General features: G+C 42.8%; 1 protein-coding gene across 3 annotated transcripts in view; it reads right to left on the reverse strand.

Moving 5' to 3' along the window:
- Positions 1 to 508: 508 nt before the first annotated feature.
- SGCG (sarcoglycan gamma) overlaps positions 509 to 17,958 on the reverse strand; it is a 162,811-nt gene continuing 145,361 nt past the window's right edge. For all 3 annotated transcript variants that reach the window (XM_075266074.1, XM_075266075.1, XM_075266076.1), the window contains exons 6-8: positions 14,993 to 15,065; positions 6,185 to 6,308; positions 509 to 1,344 (exon numbers count right to left, since the gene is read on the reverse strand). In XM_075266074.1, the coding sequence (XP_075122175.1) occupies positions 1,168 to 1,344; positions 6,185 to 6,308; positions 14,993 to 15,065 (374 nt within the window). In that variant the 3' untranslated portion in view covers positions 509 to 1,167. The remainder of the gene's footprint in view (positions 1,345 to 6,184; positions 6,309 to 14,992; positions 15,066 to 17,958) is intronic.

Below are 17,958 nucleotides of genomic sequence, written 5' to 3' on the forward strand. Positions count from 1 at the left end.
TCATATTCTTTTTTAGGGTATTATTTTAAAACGGGGGGGGGGGGGGGGGGGTAGTGTAATATAACATTTACGGTGCCTGAATAGCCTTTTTAAAGGCTATACACACATATGTGGGGCTCTATCAGCATGATTTTGCTGATAGAGCCCCTTTAAGGTCAGATGTCCGGGCCTGGTGAGCTTTGTTGATGCAAGAGAATCTACAATTGTTGGGAACATTTTGGGACAAGACCTATATAAAAGGGGATGAGCGGACTGGAGTAAGGAGACAATCTTGGAGTTTAGAGAAAAGATCTAATAACAATGTACCAAGACATGTAGGGACGGTACAGAAAACCAATGGGAGCCATTATTGTTAGGTCCATTGTTTGCCATAGACAAGATGCCAGGTCCAGTGTGTTTCAAGCTGAAGTTCTCATCAGCAAACGTCATTCAATAGATGGACTTTCCACCGTTCCATTGTGGTTTGCGAGGTACAGTGCCGAAAACATTAGAAATCCGTCACCAAATCTAAAGAAAACAATGTATTTATTGTTTTACCAGCAGATTACCTGTTTCTTCAAATGCCAATTGAAGGACTTATAGATCATACATAGAAAATTTACAACCCAATCTAACACACAATAAAAACAGCAGACCATAGGCGATATATTATTGCGGTACAGGTTGCATAGTATATTGCTGGCACCAATTCATTTCTCAGATATTGGAAACAGGTCATTGAGATCAAATGAATAGAATAATGCATACGAGAAGCAGAAATGGACTCGGATTTGGAGAAAAAGTTAGAATGGTTCTCAATTAATTATCCAGTTCAACAATCACGGAACAGTTCAGTGACGCGACAAAATACTCATTTTATTAAGTGGCCGAGCTCCAAAAAAATTCCAGCCCGTCATTTTCTCCTTTTAGCCAAAGACCGACCGATGAGGATTCATTTCCAAGTCAAAATGAACTTGTGCTGTTTTTTTACACCGGCTAAAAAAATATTGTAATATTCTTCTTAAAATTGTGTTTTGAAATACAAATTTGCATCCCGACGCGTTCTGTGATTTTTACCGTTCTGTGATTTTTTTTTTTTTAAGTATCTAAATCCTTTCAGACAAACAGCAGAACGTCACCATTTGATATAAAATGCACGGCTACTATCCAGAGGCTTCAAAAAGTCCCTCATTGACAGTCTCGACTGTATTCCCGGCAAGTGGATTTTGACGCCGCTACCGACAGATAGAGTTTTCCATCTGGACAGACACATATTTCATAGAGTTCCTGAGCGCTGTCAGCTGAGTTAGTCTTTGTACCTTGAGGCAGTTTGGGTAAAAATATTTTTTCAGCATCCAGCACTACCTATGTGATAAAGGAAACAAGTGTCATTAGAAGAACCGCCATATTATTTGTGTATGTGGATATAAATCATTACCAAATCTTTAAATGCTTAACCCCTTCAGGACTAAGAATTCACGTACTTTCAAGGTTATCTTAAAGGGATTCAATCAATTGAATCCCATTTTTTTAATATTAACACGTAGGAATAACCTTAAGAAAGCCTATTCTTCTCCTACCTTTAGATGTCTTTTCCACACCGTAGTTTGGATGATATTCCCTGTTTTGTTCTGTATGCAAATGATTTTTCTCGCAGCACTGGGGGCGTCCCCAATGCTGCTTGAAAAATCTCTAGCGCCGGCTTCTTCTTCTTCAGGAATGGCCTCTCCCCACGTCTTCTTCCAGTTCTGATATGGAAAATCCTAGGCATGCGCAGTCAGCAGTCGGCTCTGCCATCGGCCTTTGGGCAGAGCCGACCGCGCATGTCTGCGGCCATTTTCTTGTGGCCACTTACACAGTAAGCTGGTGCAAGCGGCCACAAGAAGATGGTTGCAAACATGCGCAGTCGGCTCTGCCCAAAGTCCGATGGCAGAGCCCACTGCGCATGTCTAGGATTTTCCAGACCAGTGCCGGGAGAAGACACGGGGAGAGGCATTCCTGAAGAAGAAGAGGCCGGCGCTGGAGATTTTTCAAGCAACATTGGGGACCCCCCCAGTGCTGCGAGACAACTCATTTGCATACAGAACAAAACCAGGAATATCACCCGAATTACGGTGTAGAGAAGACTTCTAAAGGTAGGAGAAGAATAGACTTTCTTAAGGCTATTCCTATATGTTAATATTAAAAAATGGAATTCAAATGATTGAATCCCTTTAAAGGAGTTGTCCAGGATAACCTGGGTTTTTTTGAGGTCGGGGAACGTGATAAAAAACATACTCACCTGGCCCCAGTGCTCCGGTGTCTACCACTGTAGTCCAGTCCTGTTGCTCCGGTGTCATATCCCTGCCACACGTGACCACTGAGCCCAATCAGTGGCCTAAGTGATGTAACCGGGCTGTCACTTGCAAATGTCACATGTGACGTCCGGTGTCAATAGGGCAGTCAAGACTTCTGCCAAAACAAGGCTCTGGAGCAGGATCGGATCATGGTGGGAAACGCCGTTAACCAGGGACAGGTGAGTGTGGGTTTCCTTTATTTTTCCACCTTCCCTGGCCTCATATCAAAAAAAGGTTTATCATGGACAGCCCCTTTAATGGTGTATTGGATTGTATACCCAGACATGTATGAAATCCAGGAACTAAAGAAAAAGCTGGGGGAAACGTGTTGGGCTTAGACCCCATGGTTGGTATTCTTGTTGAGATATTGGTCACTTCTATGCAGTTTCTAGGTTATATTTGTGACTTATGAATGTATTGTATCCTTAATGTTTATTTACTTCTGTGCTACACGGAGGGTATTTTTCTATGGAATGGGAATCTCGGACCCTGTGGTCTGTTTCTGCGGTATGACTGTGACACTTTTACAATTTTTTGAACATGATGTGAATTGTATTTTAGTTGATATTGTTCTGTGTTTTGTCCATTGGTGCGATGTATGAATTCTACACAAACTGTACTTTTAGCTTTTGGGGGTGTTGTGCATCTGAAACCCTGCTTGGGTCAGACTACTAGTGCCAGCCACAAAAATGGGCCTGTGTTGCAGTTTTCTACAAAGTGGGTGACCCGAAGCTTCGCTGTGTAGGGAAACATTTTGAAGATGTGATAATATTTGACGGGGGTCCGACAGCTAGAACCTTATATATTATGGGTAGGGTTATTAACCCTTATTTTGAGTGCACACTTAAAGGGGTTTTCCCATGAAAGATGTTTATGGCTTACCCACAAGGGACCTCTGAGCTACTCTGTTTCTGTCCTTGTAGACCTTTCCATAAATCTGTACATGGCGGACTTTAAACATGGCACCTGCTCAGGAGCTGAGAGGACGCCATAGCCACCAGGTCTTTGCTTTTTACACAGTGGAGACCTGGCAGTAATGCTTTCCATCATAGACTATCTGAGCAGAATCGGGGGCAGCTTTCCGTAGGTGAAAAAGCATGTTAGACAATCCCCAGTGGTATAAATACAAAAAGAAAAAAAAATGACAGGGGTGGGGACAGAAAGAAGAAGAAGAAGAGTATAGGTAATGTCATTTACAAAACCCATAAGAAAATGGTGCAAATGTAATTTCGCCCCCACCCCATTCTGCATTTTCTTACTCAGATTCCCAATACATCATGGAATATTATACGGTACAGCACAGAAAAATAAAAATTTATGACTTTTGGAAAGTGGGGTGTAAACAATGTAAATGCAAAAACGACTGCATGCTACTTATTACCAGTCCAAAATAGGTTATACATGCCTGGTCAGTGGTGAAGTGATCACTGGAAATCTCATTGATTATGTGGACTGTGGTCCTGTGCCCCCTGTATGGATGGAGTGGCAGTCAACCCTGGGCATTGCTGCTCCATGCAAAGTCAATGGGACTGCCAAACTCTTGCGCTCTATATATGTAGTGGTCATGGTTGCAGACTAGGTAGGGTACTCTGCATTCTGGGTAGGGTTATCTGCAGACTGGGTAGGGTTCTTTGTAGTCTGGGTAGGATTTTTTGCAGACTAAGTAAGGTTCTCTGCAGACTGTGTAAGGTTTTTTGCAGACTGAGTAAGGTTCTTTACAGACGGTAGGATTCTCTGCAGATTGGGTTGGATTCTTTACAGACTGGATAGGGTTTTTTTTTTGCAGACTGGGTAGGATTCTCTGCAGTCTGGGTAGGGTTCTTTACAGACTGGGTAGGATTCTCTGCAGACTGGGTAGGGTTCTTTACAGACTGGATAGGGTTTTTTGCAGACTGGGTAGGGTTCTCTGCAGTCTGGGTAGGATTCTTTGCAGACTGGGTAGAGTTATTTACAGACTGGGTAGGGTTTTTTTGCAGGCTGAGTAAGGTTCTCTGCAGACTGGGTAGGGTTCTTTACAGACTGGGTAGGGTTCAATGCAGACTGGGTAGGGTTCTCTGCAGTCTGGGTAGGGTTCTTTGCAGACTGGGTAGAGTTATTAACAGACTGGATAGGGTTTTTTGCAGACTGAGTAAGGTTCTCTGCAGACTGGGTAGGGCTCTCTGTAGACTGGGTAGGGTTCTTTGCAGACTGGGTAGGGTTCTTTACAGACTGGATAGGGTTTTTTGCAGTCTGGGTAGGGTTCTCTGCAGACTGGGTAGAGTTATTAACAGACTGGATAGGGTTTTTTGCAGACTGAGTAAGGTTCTCTGCAGACTGGGTAGGGCTCTCTGTAGACTGGGTAGTGTTCTTTGCAGACTGGGTAGGGTTCTTTACAGACTGGATATGTTTTTTTGCAGACTGGACAGGGTTCTCTGCAGACTGGGTGGGATTCTTTGCAGACTGCACAGGGTTCTCTGCAGACTGGGTGGGATTATTTGCAGACTGGGTAGGGTTCTTAGAACATACTATATTTCTACGAATGATGTGTAAAATATTAAATTGGGGCTTGAAAAGTTAAACTTTTTTAATACTAGTACAGTAAGTGGGGAGAGAAAACCTTTGTATCTAGCCAGGTGACTGGCGGCTTAGTGTTGTAAAAAGCAAGAAGTGACCAACTTGGACTTTCCACTAAAGCTTTTCTTTCCAGGCCATTATAAATAATGACATATTAGAAGGCAATATCCCAGTGTGACTTCTGCAGGGCTTCATAATGGCCACAATGCTATTATTTTGCAGTGTGAACATAAAAAGTGTCAAGCGCCTTGTTCATCCTGGAAATGATTGATGGCTTTGTAGAGAGCTCTGGCTGCACAGAACCGCAGTGATTTATACCCAGTAATGGCATATATTTTGGTAAGGAAACTGCATGGAAAATGTCTGTTTTTAATAACAAACGGATTAATCCATATGGATAGTTGAGCCAAACAATGTAATATGTTAATATTATACATGCGATACGTAAAGTAGAACTTTATATGTAAACTATATACATTTTGTATATTTATATATCAACTTTTTTTGTGTCGTCTCCTGACATACATAATAAACTATATGGGGGGATGATTTATCTAAAGAGGGGGAAAGTAAAATGAGGCAGTGGCTCTGACGCCAGTTGTCATCTGTCCAAGGACCCTTCAAAAATGTAGACTACCGCTCCCCTGTACCTACCGCTCCCCTGTACCCTTCCCTGAAGTATTTATAACACCTGGTCCATGGTCTGTCAGGGGGTGCCACATAAGAAGACACTGGTATTATAAATGGTGGATGGAAGGTAGAGGACTCTGCCACAAATTTTTCATTTAGGCTTAAGCAGGAGTATGGAATGATTGTGATTCCAGGGGATGCGACCATAACTGGGCCAGTGGGAGATGGCCAGGGTGCCACAACATCATGATGGCAGTCAAGGAACCGCTGATTTTCTGACTGTCATATCCAATGTAATGGTAATACACGTCCAGGGTAAGAGATTGGCACTGATATCTCCCGCCTGTAGTGAATTCTCCAGGTAGCAGAGATGAATGCCAATCTCTATCTTTACAATGGGAGAAACAGCTCGGGGTATCCTGGAGTACCCCAGTTACCTGCTATTGGTGGCCTATACTGAGGATAGGTCATCAATTAGTTCTAATCTTGGGTAGCACCCACAGTCCATAAAAGTGGATGGAGCACTGGTCACATAAGCACAATGCTGTTCCATCACAAATAGGCCTTATGGGAACTTTGACCACTGAAGTATACACAGTACGTATCCGGTCAATATATTGTATGGACCTCTCTCTAAGTCTAGTGGATACAGTTTCCCACTGTTGCGAATATCTAAGGTCACAAACCATTCCATCGCTGCTGTGTAGTTTAATATCTCTCCGTGACATGGCCTCAATTTCTCCAGTCTGGGCCTTGATGTAAACTCCTTTAGGGGCATCCATGCTCAAGGATCGAGTCGGGGATTCCAGTCTAAAAGATAGAAAAGAAAAGACATAATACATAGAAAACGTTCTTCGGAACAGCCAAATGTATTCATCCATAGGGTAGGTTTGTTGATATAGGAAGAAGAATCTAGATGTATCTCTTTAAGGAAAAAATGTGGAAAAATTGTTTTATTTGGTATGGTTTTCAGCCAAAATCAGAAGTGGATTAAACAGATGGGAGTAAAAGTATTTCCCATTCCTTCTGAAGCTGCCCTTGGTTTTGATCTGAAAAGGTGGAGCAACATCTGCCACAGAAAAAAACCTTAACTTTTCCGCAATGTTTGGCTTCTGCCTAAAAGGGTTTTCTCATGAACAACGCTTTTTGCGGGTTGACTGATCACCGCCCCACTAATCCCAAAAATGGGGGTTTCCAAGTCCTCAGTGGCATTGCGCTACTGTGACCAATACGCCATTCACTTGTATGGGAATGGAACCAGTGGCGTAACTAAGAATGGCGGGGCCTCAAGGCGAACTTTTAACATGTCCCCCCCGACACCGACGACCTTGACCGACCCCCTCCTACGCATTCCTGCGCGCTCTATTATGCCCCATAGTTGCCCCTGCACACAGTATTATCCCCCATAGTGGCCCCTGCACACAGTATTATCCCCAATAGTGGCCCCTGCACATAGTATTTTCCTCCATAGTGGCCCCTGCACACAGTATTGTACCCCATAGTGGCCCCTACACACAGTATTATACCCCATAGTGTCCCCTGCACACAGTATTATCCCCCATAGTGGCCCATTCACACAGTATATCCCCCATAGTGGCCCCTGCACACAGTATTTCCCCCCATAGTGGCCCCTGCACACAGTATTATCCCCCATAGTGGCCCCTGCACATAGTATTTTCCCCCATAGTGGCCCCTGCACACAGTATTGTACCCCATAGTGGCCCCTGCACACAGTATTATCCCCCATAGTGGCCCCTGCACATAGTATTTTCCCCCATAGTGGCCCCTGCACACAGTATTGTACCCCATAGTGGCGCCTGCACACAGTATTATGTCCCACTGTGGACACCCATAAACAATTATTATACTCTGGGGTCTTTTCAGACCCCAGAGTATGATAATCGGAGACCCGGGGGGAGAAAAACATAAAAAAACCTCTGTTACTCACCTAACTCCCGTCTCCTACGCTGTCGGCCTCCGAAGTAGTCATCTTCAATGACGTCAGACGTCACATGATCTGGGACGCAGGTTGGGGTCATGAGACGTCAGACGACTAGGCCGAAGTCTGCACGGATCGTGGAGAGGTAAGTAACAGTGTTTTTTATGTTTCTTACCTCTCCCAGGCCACCGATCATTATACTCGGGGGTCCGAAAAGACCCCCGAGTATAATGATAGCAGCGGTAGCGGCTGTCGCCGGGCCCCTAATGTCCCGGGCCCTGTAGCAGCTGCCTCTGCTGCTATGGCGGTAGTTACGCCACTGTATGGAACGGTGGTTGTGTATTCTCATGATCGGTGGTGGTCCTAGTGTTCAGACATTTAGGGGATAATGTAAGTGTCATTCATGGATAATCTGTTTAAATATTCAGCAGTAAAAAAACATGGCTGCTTTCTTACTTGAAGGGTTTTGCAGTCCCAAACTGATCTTCCTACTAATAACTTATCCACAGAATAGATCATCAGTATATGATCGGTTGGGGTCCTACACCTGGACCCGGCATAGATCAGCTGTTAACAGGTTAGCCGTATGGAAAATCAGTTTGGGGGCTGGAAATCCCCTTTAAAACAGCGCCACACTTGTTCATAGGTTGCACCAGGTATTGCAGCCATGTGCACAGAGCCTTCACTACTATATTGTAGCTACGAAGAGTTAAACACCTGTATAGCTCCACTGCTTTCTCCACTTTAAGGCCACCATGTTTTTGCGTTTCCATCCCTATAAATGAATTCCCTTTGTGTGATCACCGTTTGCGCTTCATCGCTTCCACTTATTTTTTGTTTAACCTGATCTCAGGATTTGAGATCATCTTGACCTTCTTCGCTTGGCTGACAAAGACTCCACAAAGAACTATCGCTTACAGAGAATCTGAGTGGCATGTCATGTTCCATTCTCCGGCTGAAGAGAATAGACAGATGAGGATGTTTGGGTCTTTCAATGAAAAGCATGACAGGAACCGAAAGGTCACAGCTAAAAAATTAAAGCTGAGCACTATATTGGAAAGAAAACCATTGATACCAGAGATTCCGCCCTTAGGTAACCTCTGTGTACAGGGAATATCACAAAAGCTATTTGTCAGGTTGTTTTTGTTTCTCGAAGAAACAAAGAATTTGCTGAAAAATTATAATAACAATAATAGGGATAGAGTAGCGCAAACAGACTGGCACATTATTGCAAATCGTTCATTAGAAAATAGAAAAAGCTGCTTATAGATATTGTGTTTCCGAATGAGCAGAATATCATGTTGGACGAAGCAGAAAAATTTGATAGTCCAATGGTCAACAAGACGTCCACCTATCCACTTTTTAGGGTATGGACACTGATAATACTAGTATCGTACAAATAGTAGTGGAAGTGGCTCCTACCTGGAGTCCATGTCTGTTGAGGCAAGACGGCCATGGTCAGTGGTGGTTAGATCCAGTGTCTAGCGATGTTCAAGTGTTCCTGCCACACTTAGTGTAGATATATCCTGTAACGTTGATATATACTACTATGATGTAGGTAGTTTAAAGCTTGTACAGGAGCAGTCCTGCTCAAGGAGAGAGCAAAAAGTCCGATGTTGGTAGAAGGTGACATCACCGATACACTACAGAAGCCTTAAAAAACTTTGACGCGTTTTGGAGGATGCCTAAGGATGTTGGCTGTTTCCCCTCCGAATCGCTAGACACTGGATCTAACCACCACAGACCATTGCTGTATTGCCTCTAGAGGTAGATACGCATGGAGACCAGGTAGGAGCCACCTTGAGTACATTAACACTAGTAGTATCAGTAGCCACAATAGTGGCCCTAGTAGATAGGTGGATGGCTTGTGGTATACATAGATGTATAGCAGTGATGGCGAACCTTTTAGAGACTGAATGCCCAAACTGCAACCCAAAATCCACAAATTTATCACAAAGTGCCAACACGGCAATTTAACCTTAATACTGTGCGGATACACAATTGTGGACAATTACAGACGGACAGTAATAATATCACTTGCCTGCTATAAAACAGAGACTGTGTGATTAAAATAGTGAAGGGCCCCCACAGTACAAACCACTCCACAGTCTCCCCCATACCGTACAATCTGCTCCACAGTTTCCCATACACCGTATAATTTGCTCCACAGTAGGCCCCACACAGTACAATCTGCTCCACAGTGGCCCATACACAGTATAATTTGCTTCACAGTGGGCCCCATACAGTATAATCTGCTCCACAGTGGCCCACACAGAGTACAATTTGCTCCACCGTGGGCCCCACACAGTACAATCTGTTGCAAAGTGGCTCACACACAGTATAATCTGTACTACAGATGGGTGGCCACAGAGACAACGCTGAGTGCCACCTCTGGCACGCGTGCCATAGGTTTGCCATCACGGGTCTATTGAATTTATTTTTCTCTAGAGCGTAACTAGTTATTTGTTTCTGTTGAACACTTTATGTGCTTATTTTGAGCAGTAAAGCAGGTTCTGTTTTTTCTCATTTTGCAGCACCAGAATATTAAAACATACCACCACCATGTGCGCCATTTGGTATTTGCTTTACAAAATTTTGCAATTGAAGTGAGGAAAATGTGGAGGACCAAAATCAAAACTGTACCTACGGTGGTCGGAGGTCTAGCCCAGGAGGGTACCGCACCGTATTGGGTTAAGGACCTAAGTCCCTGATTGGGACACAGACACTGGCAGAAAGTGTAGATATTCTAATAATATAAATAATAATAAAATAATAATTTGTATTTCCTAAGATCTTCCAGTTCCTTTTTCTCCAAGGTGGAAGATAATTGAAGATGACATCCCTTCTCTTAACACAGACTCTATGCCGTTCTTTGGCCGCCCAGTCAATTAGCGCTCTTCGGAAATGAGACGTTTTACCTTACGAGACACAATAATACGGTCACAGCCATTGATTTATTCTTAGCTCTATAACACTTGCGGTGCAATAAAGCTTCTGCTGTGACATGTGAGTCGGCACATAAAAGTGTCAAATAAAATTCAGTAGCCGCGTAAAAGCTGTAAAATTAGCACAAAGAAATAAAAATAAGACAAACTCTGATCAAGACAGAACTGCACAATAAATAACCATTTACGCTACAGCTGCTGAATTCTACCTCGTGAATGTTGGCAGAGACTTGGAGCAGACTGGGAGGAAATGAATATGAGTGGTCATTAAGAGAAGTTATTACACTACAGTCACTAAATAGAAGGAATATGGCCGGTGATGCTACAGGGGTCATTATGTGACCAGCATAGAGATCTCTGGGACCGAGCCTGGTTATAGCCACAATGATCAGTATTCAGTAGATGTATTAAAAGAGTGTTCCTGGATATGTAAAGCCGTCTGTATATGTCTTAATAGAGAATATGGATGTCGTACAGAGAATTCCCCTGCTCGGGGTCCTCCCTTATTATCCAGAGTTGCTGAAAAGAGTGATTCTTAATCTGGTGAATTCTAATGCTCTGAGTAGGATACGATAGAGGAGAGAAGCTGAGCTCTGTGATATATAGGGTTATATGATAGAGGAGAGAAGCTGAGCCCTGTGATATATAGGGTTATATGATAGAGAAGCTGAGTTCTATGATATATAGGGTTATATGAGAGGGAGAGGTGCTGAGCTCTGTAATATATAGGATTATATGGTAGAGGGAGAGAAGCTGAGCCCTGTGATATATAGGGTTATATGATAGAGGAGAGAAGCTGAGCTCTGTGATATATAGGGTTATATGATAGAGGAGAGAAGCTGAGTTCTATGATATATAGGGTTATATGAGAGGGAGAGGTGCTGAGCTCTGTAATATATAGGGTTATATGATAGAGGAGAGAAGCTGAGCTCTGTGATATATAGGTTTATATGATAGAGGAGAGAAGCTGAGCTCTGTGATATATAGGGTTATATGATAGAGGAGAGAAGCTGAGCTCTGTGATATATAGGGTTATATGATAGAGGGGAGAAGCTGAGCTCTGTGATATATAGGGTTATATGACTGAGGAGAGAAGCTGAGCTCTGTGATATATAGGGTTATATGATAGAGGAGAGAAGCTGAGCTCTGTGATATATAGGGTTATATGATAGAGGAGAGAAGCTGAGCTCTGTGATATATAGGGTTATATGATAGAGGGGAGAAGCTGAGCTCTGTGATATATAGGGTTATATGATAGAGGAGAGAAGCTGAGCTCTGTGATATATAGGGTTATATGATAGAGGAGAGAAGCTGAGCTCTGTGATATATAGGGTTATATGATAGAGGAGAGAAGCTGAGCTCTGTGATATATAGGGTTATATGACTGAGGAGAGAAGCTGAGCTCTGTGATATATAGGGTTATATGATAGAGGGGAGAAGCTGAGCTCTGTGATATATAGGGTTATATGATAGAGGAGAGAAGCTGAGCTCTGTGATATATAGGGTTATATGATAGAGGAGAGAAGCTGAGCTCTGTGATATATAGGGTTATATGATAGAGGAGAGAAGCTGAGCTCTGTGATATATAGGATTATAGGACAGAGGGCGAGAAGCTGAGCTCTGTGATATATAGGGTTATAGGATAGAGGAGAGAAGCTGAGCTCTGTGATATATAGGGTTATAGGATAGAGGAGAGAAGCTGAGCTCTGTGATATATAGGGTTATATGATAGCAGAAGAGAAACTGAGCCTTGCGATATATAGAGTTATAGGAATGAGGGAAATAATATCATATAACCTTATGTATCAAAGAGCTCAGCTTCTCTCCCTCTGTCATATAAACCTAAATATCACAGAGCTCAGCTTCTCTCCTCCGTAATATCACAGAGCTCACAGAGCTGTGTATTGCACAGACAGCCCATTGATTTCAGTGGACACTGTGTAATGCTTCATTTCACCTCAGGTGGCACTGTTGATACAGTATTTTGCAGATAGTGATTCCAGCGATGGGATACCTTGTTATTAGTGTTTCTTCAGGGTACACTTTTAACACCCTTAGACCCATTTACATGCGGAAAAGATGCTACTAACTGGGGAGAGCAATCACTATACACGGAGATCCAAAAGTATGGAGATACCTGAAAAAATGTAAAGTGGTGGTTGGGAACGCCATCCTTATGTGGCATGTTACTGCACATATATATATGTATGTACTTCTATCAGATACATATGTAACATGTATCTCTTTTTGTTTCAAAAATATCAACTTGGTTCCAAGATGGAAGGCTTCAAAATCGCCACCCTGTTGGACACTGCCCCACACAGATTTGCCCCTTTCCCCTGAACAACAGGCCATATAGAGAATGGCGTTCCGAACCACAGTTTTCCATTTATTCAGGTGTGTCCATAGATTGGGACCACTACGATGTCTCCATACTTTCTGTAGTTCAGGTTGGAGACCGGTTCTTACGAGGACCTTCGGCACATCACAACAGCTTCTTCCTTTCTGCAGATGGTGCCAGGAACAGCGATTGTGGGGAACTTGACTTCCCTGCATCTGTATTACTAGATCACTATGAACAGAGAAGGATTTGCATTGCTGGGTATATAAAGGTAAAAGCAAAGTCAACGCTTCACTTTAACCTTTACTTTTCCTTATCCCAGCTCCTTGTGACTACATAAAAGCCAGTCTAGCAGAACATCATCTTTGTAAACATCTATCATGTACCTTGAGGCCATGGCCGCTGCACAATAGACTGAGTCCCCCACAAAGGACAGGAAACAGCAGACATACGACTATCAGTCATAATAGGGTATAATAAGCCGGGAGCGCGCTGACCTTACTTTAATAATACAATGATTCATAGGAATATTACAAGAAGACAAAGACCAAATAACGTAATTGCATTTGTCAGGGAGCAGATGTTGTCAGACGTATTAAGTAATGTTAATTGTCCCTTTGGATAACATTGCAGCGCCGTTACCTTGAGCGAAACATGGACAATACCTGATTTATGGTCAGCGCTGTCACAGACCACAACGTTCTCGCCAAGGCTATCCTCGACGGCCTTCTCCTGCTTGAAGGGTGTCTGACTATTTTCAAGGTATATTGAACCTCTTACTAATGCTCAGTAGAGTCCGCTACTTACTAGTAGTGTGACTGCTCGAAATACAATATGTACTAGAGAGGTCACAGAGACTACTTATTGCTATAACAGGGGTCCATAACTTTAAGATACAGGATGGGTTGACACTAGAGATGAGCGAACACTGTTCGGATCATCCGTTCCGAACAGCACGCTCCCATAGAAATGAATGGAAGCAGCTGGCACGTACACTTTGCCGGCAGCCAGTCACTTAACCCCCCGCGTGCCGGCTATGTCCATTCATTTCTATGGGAGCGTGCTGTTTGGAACAGCCGTTCCGAACAGTGTTCGCTCATCTCTAGTTGACACCTCTGACAAATGTGGAGCACCTTTATCAGATCCCGTACACCAAAAAAGTGGTGTAAAAAAGTTGCAATTCTGAGGTTTGTGACTTTTTGAAACCCACATGTAACAAAAAGTAGGCAAGAACATTGGCTGGGCCATCGGCAGCCCAAGAATTATAATCAATATATCATTTTTTTAAGTAGGTTTCAATGTATACGCACGGCCCACCAAAGGATCCGCCTGATTGATGGCAAGGAATAAAAAAGTTGCAAATTGTGGACAACCTCGGTTAGACACCCAGAATAAATTGGGGGGATATAAAAAGACCAGTCCAGATAATACCTGCACTGAGAGAGGATGGCATAGGCCTTATCATAAATTGGGGGCTATGCATCTATTCTCAAATCTCAAAAAACTATTGTAAATTATTATAAATCTTATGGGGTTGGTGTGGGCCCCGCACATTGCACCTCCTCACCCAGTTTAAAAAACAGCTTTTCTGCAGCTCTTTTTTTTTCCAGGGATGTGTAGATGAGATTAACCAAAATCTCATTCACTTTGCTTGTACTGTAAAGCGAAGGCCCCACATTGTAGAAAAACAGCTTAATGCCGGGGCCCCACGTTGCGGAAACTCAGCTTTTTTTGTTGCAAATTTTATTGCAGTTTTTTGAGCCAAAGCCAAGAATGGCTACAAAAGGAATGGGAACTCTATAAAAACTTCTTATACTTCTTCCTTCTGCTCAATCCACTCCTGACTTTGGCTCAAAAAACACAACAAAATCTGCAACAAAAAAAGCTGTTTTCTACAACGTGCGGCCTCATCCTAAAGGTTATTTTTGGAAAAGTAAGAGAAATGGGTTTCTGCTTTTCTCCGCGACAAAATTTTGACAACATTCCCTATGTTGGTTATTGAAGCTTAACACTGCAATGCTACCAGACTCAATCCAATGAAGGGGTTGTACAAGATTGAAGATGGCTGCTGGAACTGGTATTGTAGCTCAGCTTAATTGAAGTGAACAGAACTGACCTGCAATACCAGACACAACCTGCGAACAGGGGTGGCGCTGTTTTTGTAAGAAAGAAGCCATGTTTTCTAATCTAATTACAACCCCATTAATTAAGAGAAATGAAGATGTTAATGGCTCATGGTATAACTATAGACTCAGTATTACATCTGTACCTGAGCTGTTTAGAGGAGTCGGCTCTTACTAGAGGGGTTTCCACAGAATGTTCAAACAAAGCGCCTTCTGGTCCTGTAACAAAGAACATAACACATGATAATATCTGACAATAAATAGTTAACAAATTCAAGACTTAAAATTAATATAAAATCTTTGATTTCAATATGTAAAAAATAATAAAAAACTTGCAGGCAGTCTTAATGCTGGAGAGACTCGCACTCACATTGTGGCTCATATTCTAAGACTGATGTGAGTCCCAGAGGTAGGATCACATCACAATCACTGACCAAACACTGACTGTGTGAATAAGGTCTAAATTGTATACCCATCTCAACATTTATGCCTATATCCATTGGCTATAAATCTCTATAAAACTATAAAACCTCTGTCCTACCTCTGGGACCCACATCTAAGATAAGATAAGATAATCCTTTACTAGCCCCATCATGGAGAAATTCAGTGTGTTACAGCAGCATTACAGTAATATATAACAAGAAAGAACACGTACGAGCTCATAGCAGATAGAAAATATACTAGGAGTCATAACAACTAAAAAGAAGACTTCAGGATCATTTAGTTCTCTGTGCAGAGTGATCTTTGCTTAGTCTGATGTAGATTATGTAGTCGGACCGCGGTTGGGAGGAAGGACCTCCGATAGCGACTTCTCACACTTGGGGTGAAGCAGTCGGTCACTGACAGTACTGCCCAAGGCTATCAAGGTCTCATACATGAGGTGGGATTTGTTCTCCAGCATGGAGCCCACCACGGACAGTATCCTTCTGTCACCCACCACCTGTACTGGGCCCTGGGGGCTCCCCAGGATCAATCTTGCATAAGAGGCCCCATTTGCAGCCTCAAGTGAAAGGAGAGGAGTCATGCCTGTGTGAGTCTCTCCAAAACTGTTTGTCTGTTTTCAGAACGGAGGGAATCTCGCTTATGTGGCTCCTTTCCATTCACTTGCAGTAGTGAATAGGGCCCCATTCTAAAAATAGAAGCAGCTCCCATTTCTGGGACTAAGGCCTTAAAGGGGTTTTCCATGTACATAACCATATGTATATTTGTATGGAACATAATATGAATATTTGCAGAAAATTGAAAGTTAAACATTTGTGAAAATATTTTCTCTTAATGCCAGGTTCATACGAGTGAACCTAGAAACAACGGTCACATATAGAGTCTGACAGACCCCATTATATGTAATGGGATGTGTCAGGTGTCCATTCTTTAAGACTATAACCACCAGACCAAAAATTCGTGGCCATCTCATTGTCCTCAGTACCACTTTAGAAAATCCTACCAAACAGTTCACTTGGCTGGGGGCAGCTGTGACCACCCAAATATTTTTTGTGCAGAATTACACAATTATATCACACCGCCCATGTCTAATAAGGATTGTTTCAGTCTGCGAGAACCAACGACACTTTAACCTTCCAGACAAGAGTAAAATCTAAATTTCCTACAAACGCTAAAGACAATTTCTAGACGTACAGTACAAGGGTCCCCGGCCGCTTTAATGAGTAGTTGCCAAAACATTTAGTATTTTATACACAATTTTCTTCATAAAAAATAAAAGTCTAAATGCTCCCATAGATCACGAGGGAGCTCCACTTATCTGAAATCCTGGACGTTGCGGTGACAAGGGCTCCCACTGTCCCATTTTACGGATGTGATCAAAATGGCTAAGAATGTCATTTCCCATCTGTCCGTTTAGGTTCAAGGCAACACTACAAGTCCATTGTTAAAGTTTTATAGAGATATTCTGATGTTTTCTCGGAAGCCCGGGCCATCAATTAAGTCAAGTAATTGGACCACAGGAGGTTTGGCATTTTGGATAATTATTTTTCATTCCAACTTTGGGTTATTCGGCTTTATGTTGCCTAAGTTACGGATGTACAAGCTGTGGCGATAACATGGCATTTAGAGCTGCACAGATCCCATAGGATACATGAACATTTGGAGATAAATCCTGAATATTTTCACACATTTCTAATGAAATTTTAACTGAAGGATTGCAATAAAGATAGAACCATCAAGTGCCAGCAAACTTAATATGTATCTGATTCTAAGTAGACTGAAGGAGATTATAGACGGCAGGTATGACTACTGTATAGATATGTGCTTGGGGAGTTCAATATGTTATATACCTAAGTATGTTCTGTCAGTGTTAGGCCTGGTTCACATCTGCGATCGGTATTTCGTTCTAGGAACCCCCGAACGGAATACCGAACACATTGACAATGAAAGCACACGGACCCTATAGACAACTGTTTAATGGGGTCCGTGTGTTTTCCGGAGTCATTTGGAGAGGAAAGTAGTTCATGGACTACTTTTCTCTCCACATGTTCCATACGGACACCGTGCAGAAAACACACGGACCCCATTATAGTCTATACTCACCACTTGTCAATGCGTTGGGTATTCCATTTGGGAGGTCCCCAAGCGGACTCCCAAAATAGAATACCGAACACAGATGTGAACTAGGCCTTAGAGCTCAGCTTGTCTAAACATGCAACATACACAGTAGAAGTGTGGTGCGTGGAGTACAGCGCGGGTCTACAAAGAAACTGAGGGATTTCGAGTGTCCTTCACATTGTCCCCAGAATCTCCATTGGGGACTCCACTAAAGAAGCCGCCAATAAATTGCCGAGAACTTTATTCTCCACCAGTTTCAGTTTTGAAACGAAGGACACTCAATAGACAGGACCCCATTATGTGTGTAACGACTATAACAGCGGTCCAATGTGACCATGGAAGGATGATTGGATATATATGGTGATGATGAACCTTCCTACTACCAAGTACAATTTTGGGCCAGGCAGTATAAATGTGACAGGGAATCGATTGAAGATGACCCCCTGTTCAGGATATCCTGTCAAGCATCTTCAGTGACAATGTTCTATCAAGTGGAGGACATGATTTTGGAAGATCCTCAGGTCAAACTCACTGTTATTGTTTATGAATTAGG

This window comes from Leptodactylus fuscus, chromosome 2, assembly GCF_031893055.1.
Source record: "Leptodactylus fuscus isolate aLepFus1 chromosome 2, aLepFus1.hap2, whole genome shotgun sequence".
Classification (NCBI taxonomy): Eukaryota; Metazoa; Chordata; class Amphibia; order Anura; family Leptodactylidae; genus Leptodactylus; species Leptodactylus fuscus.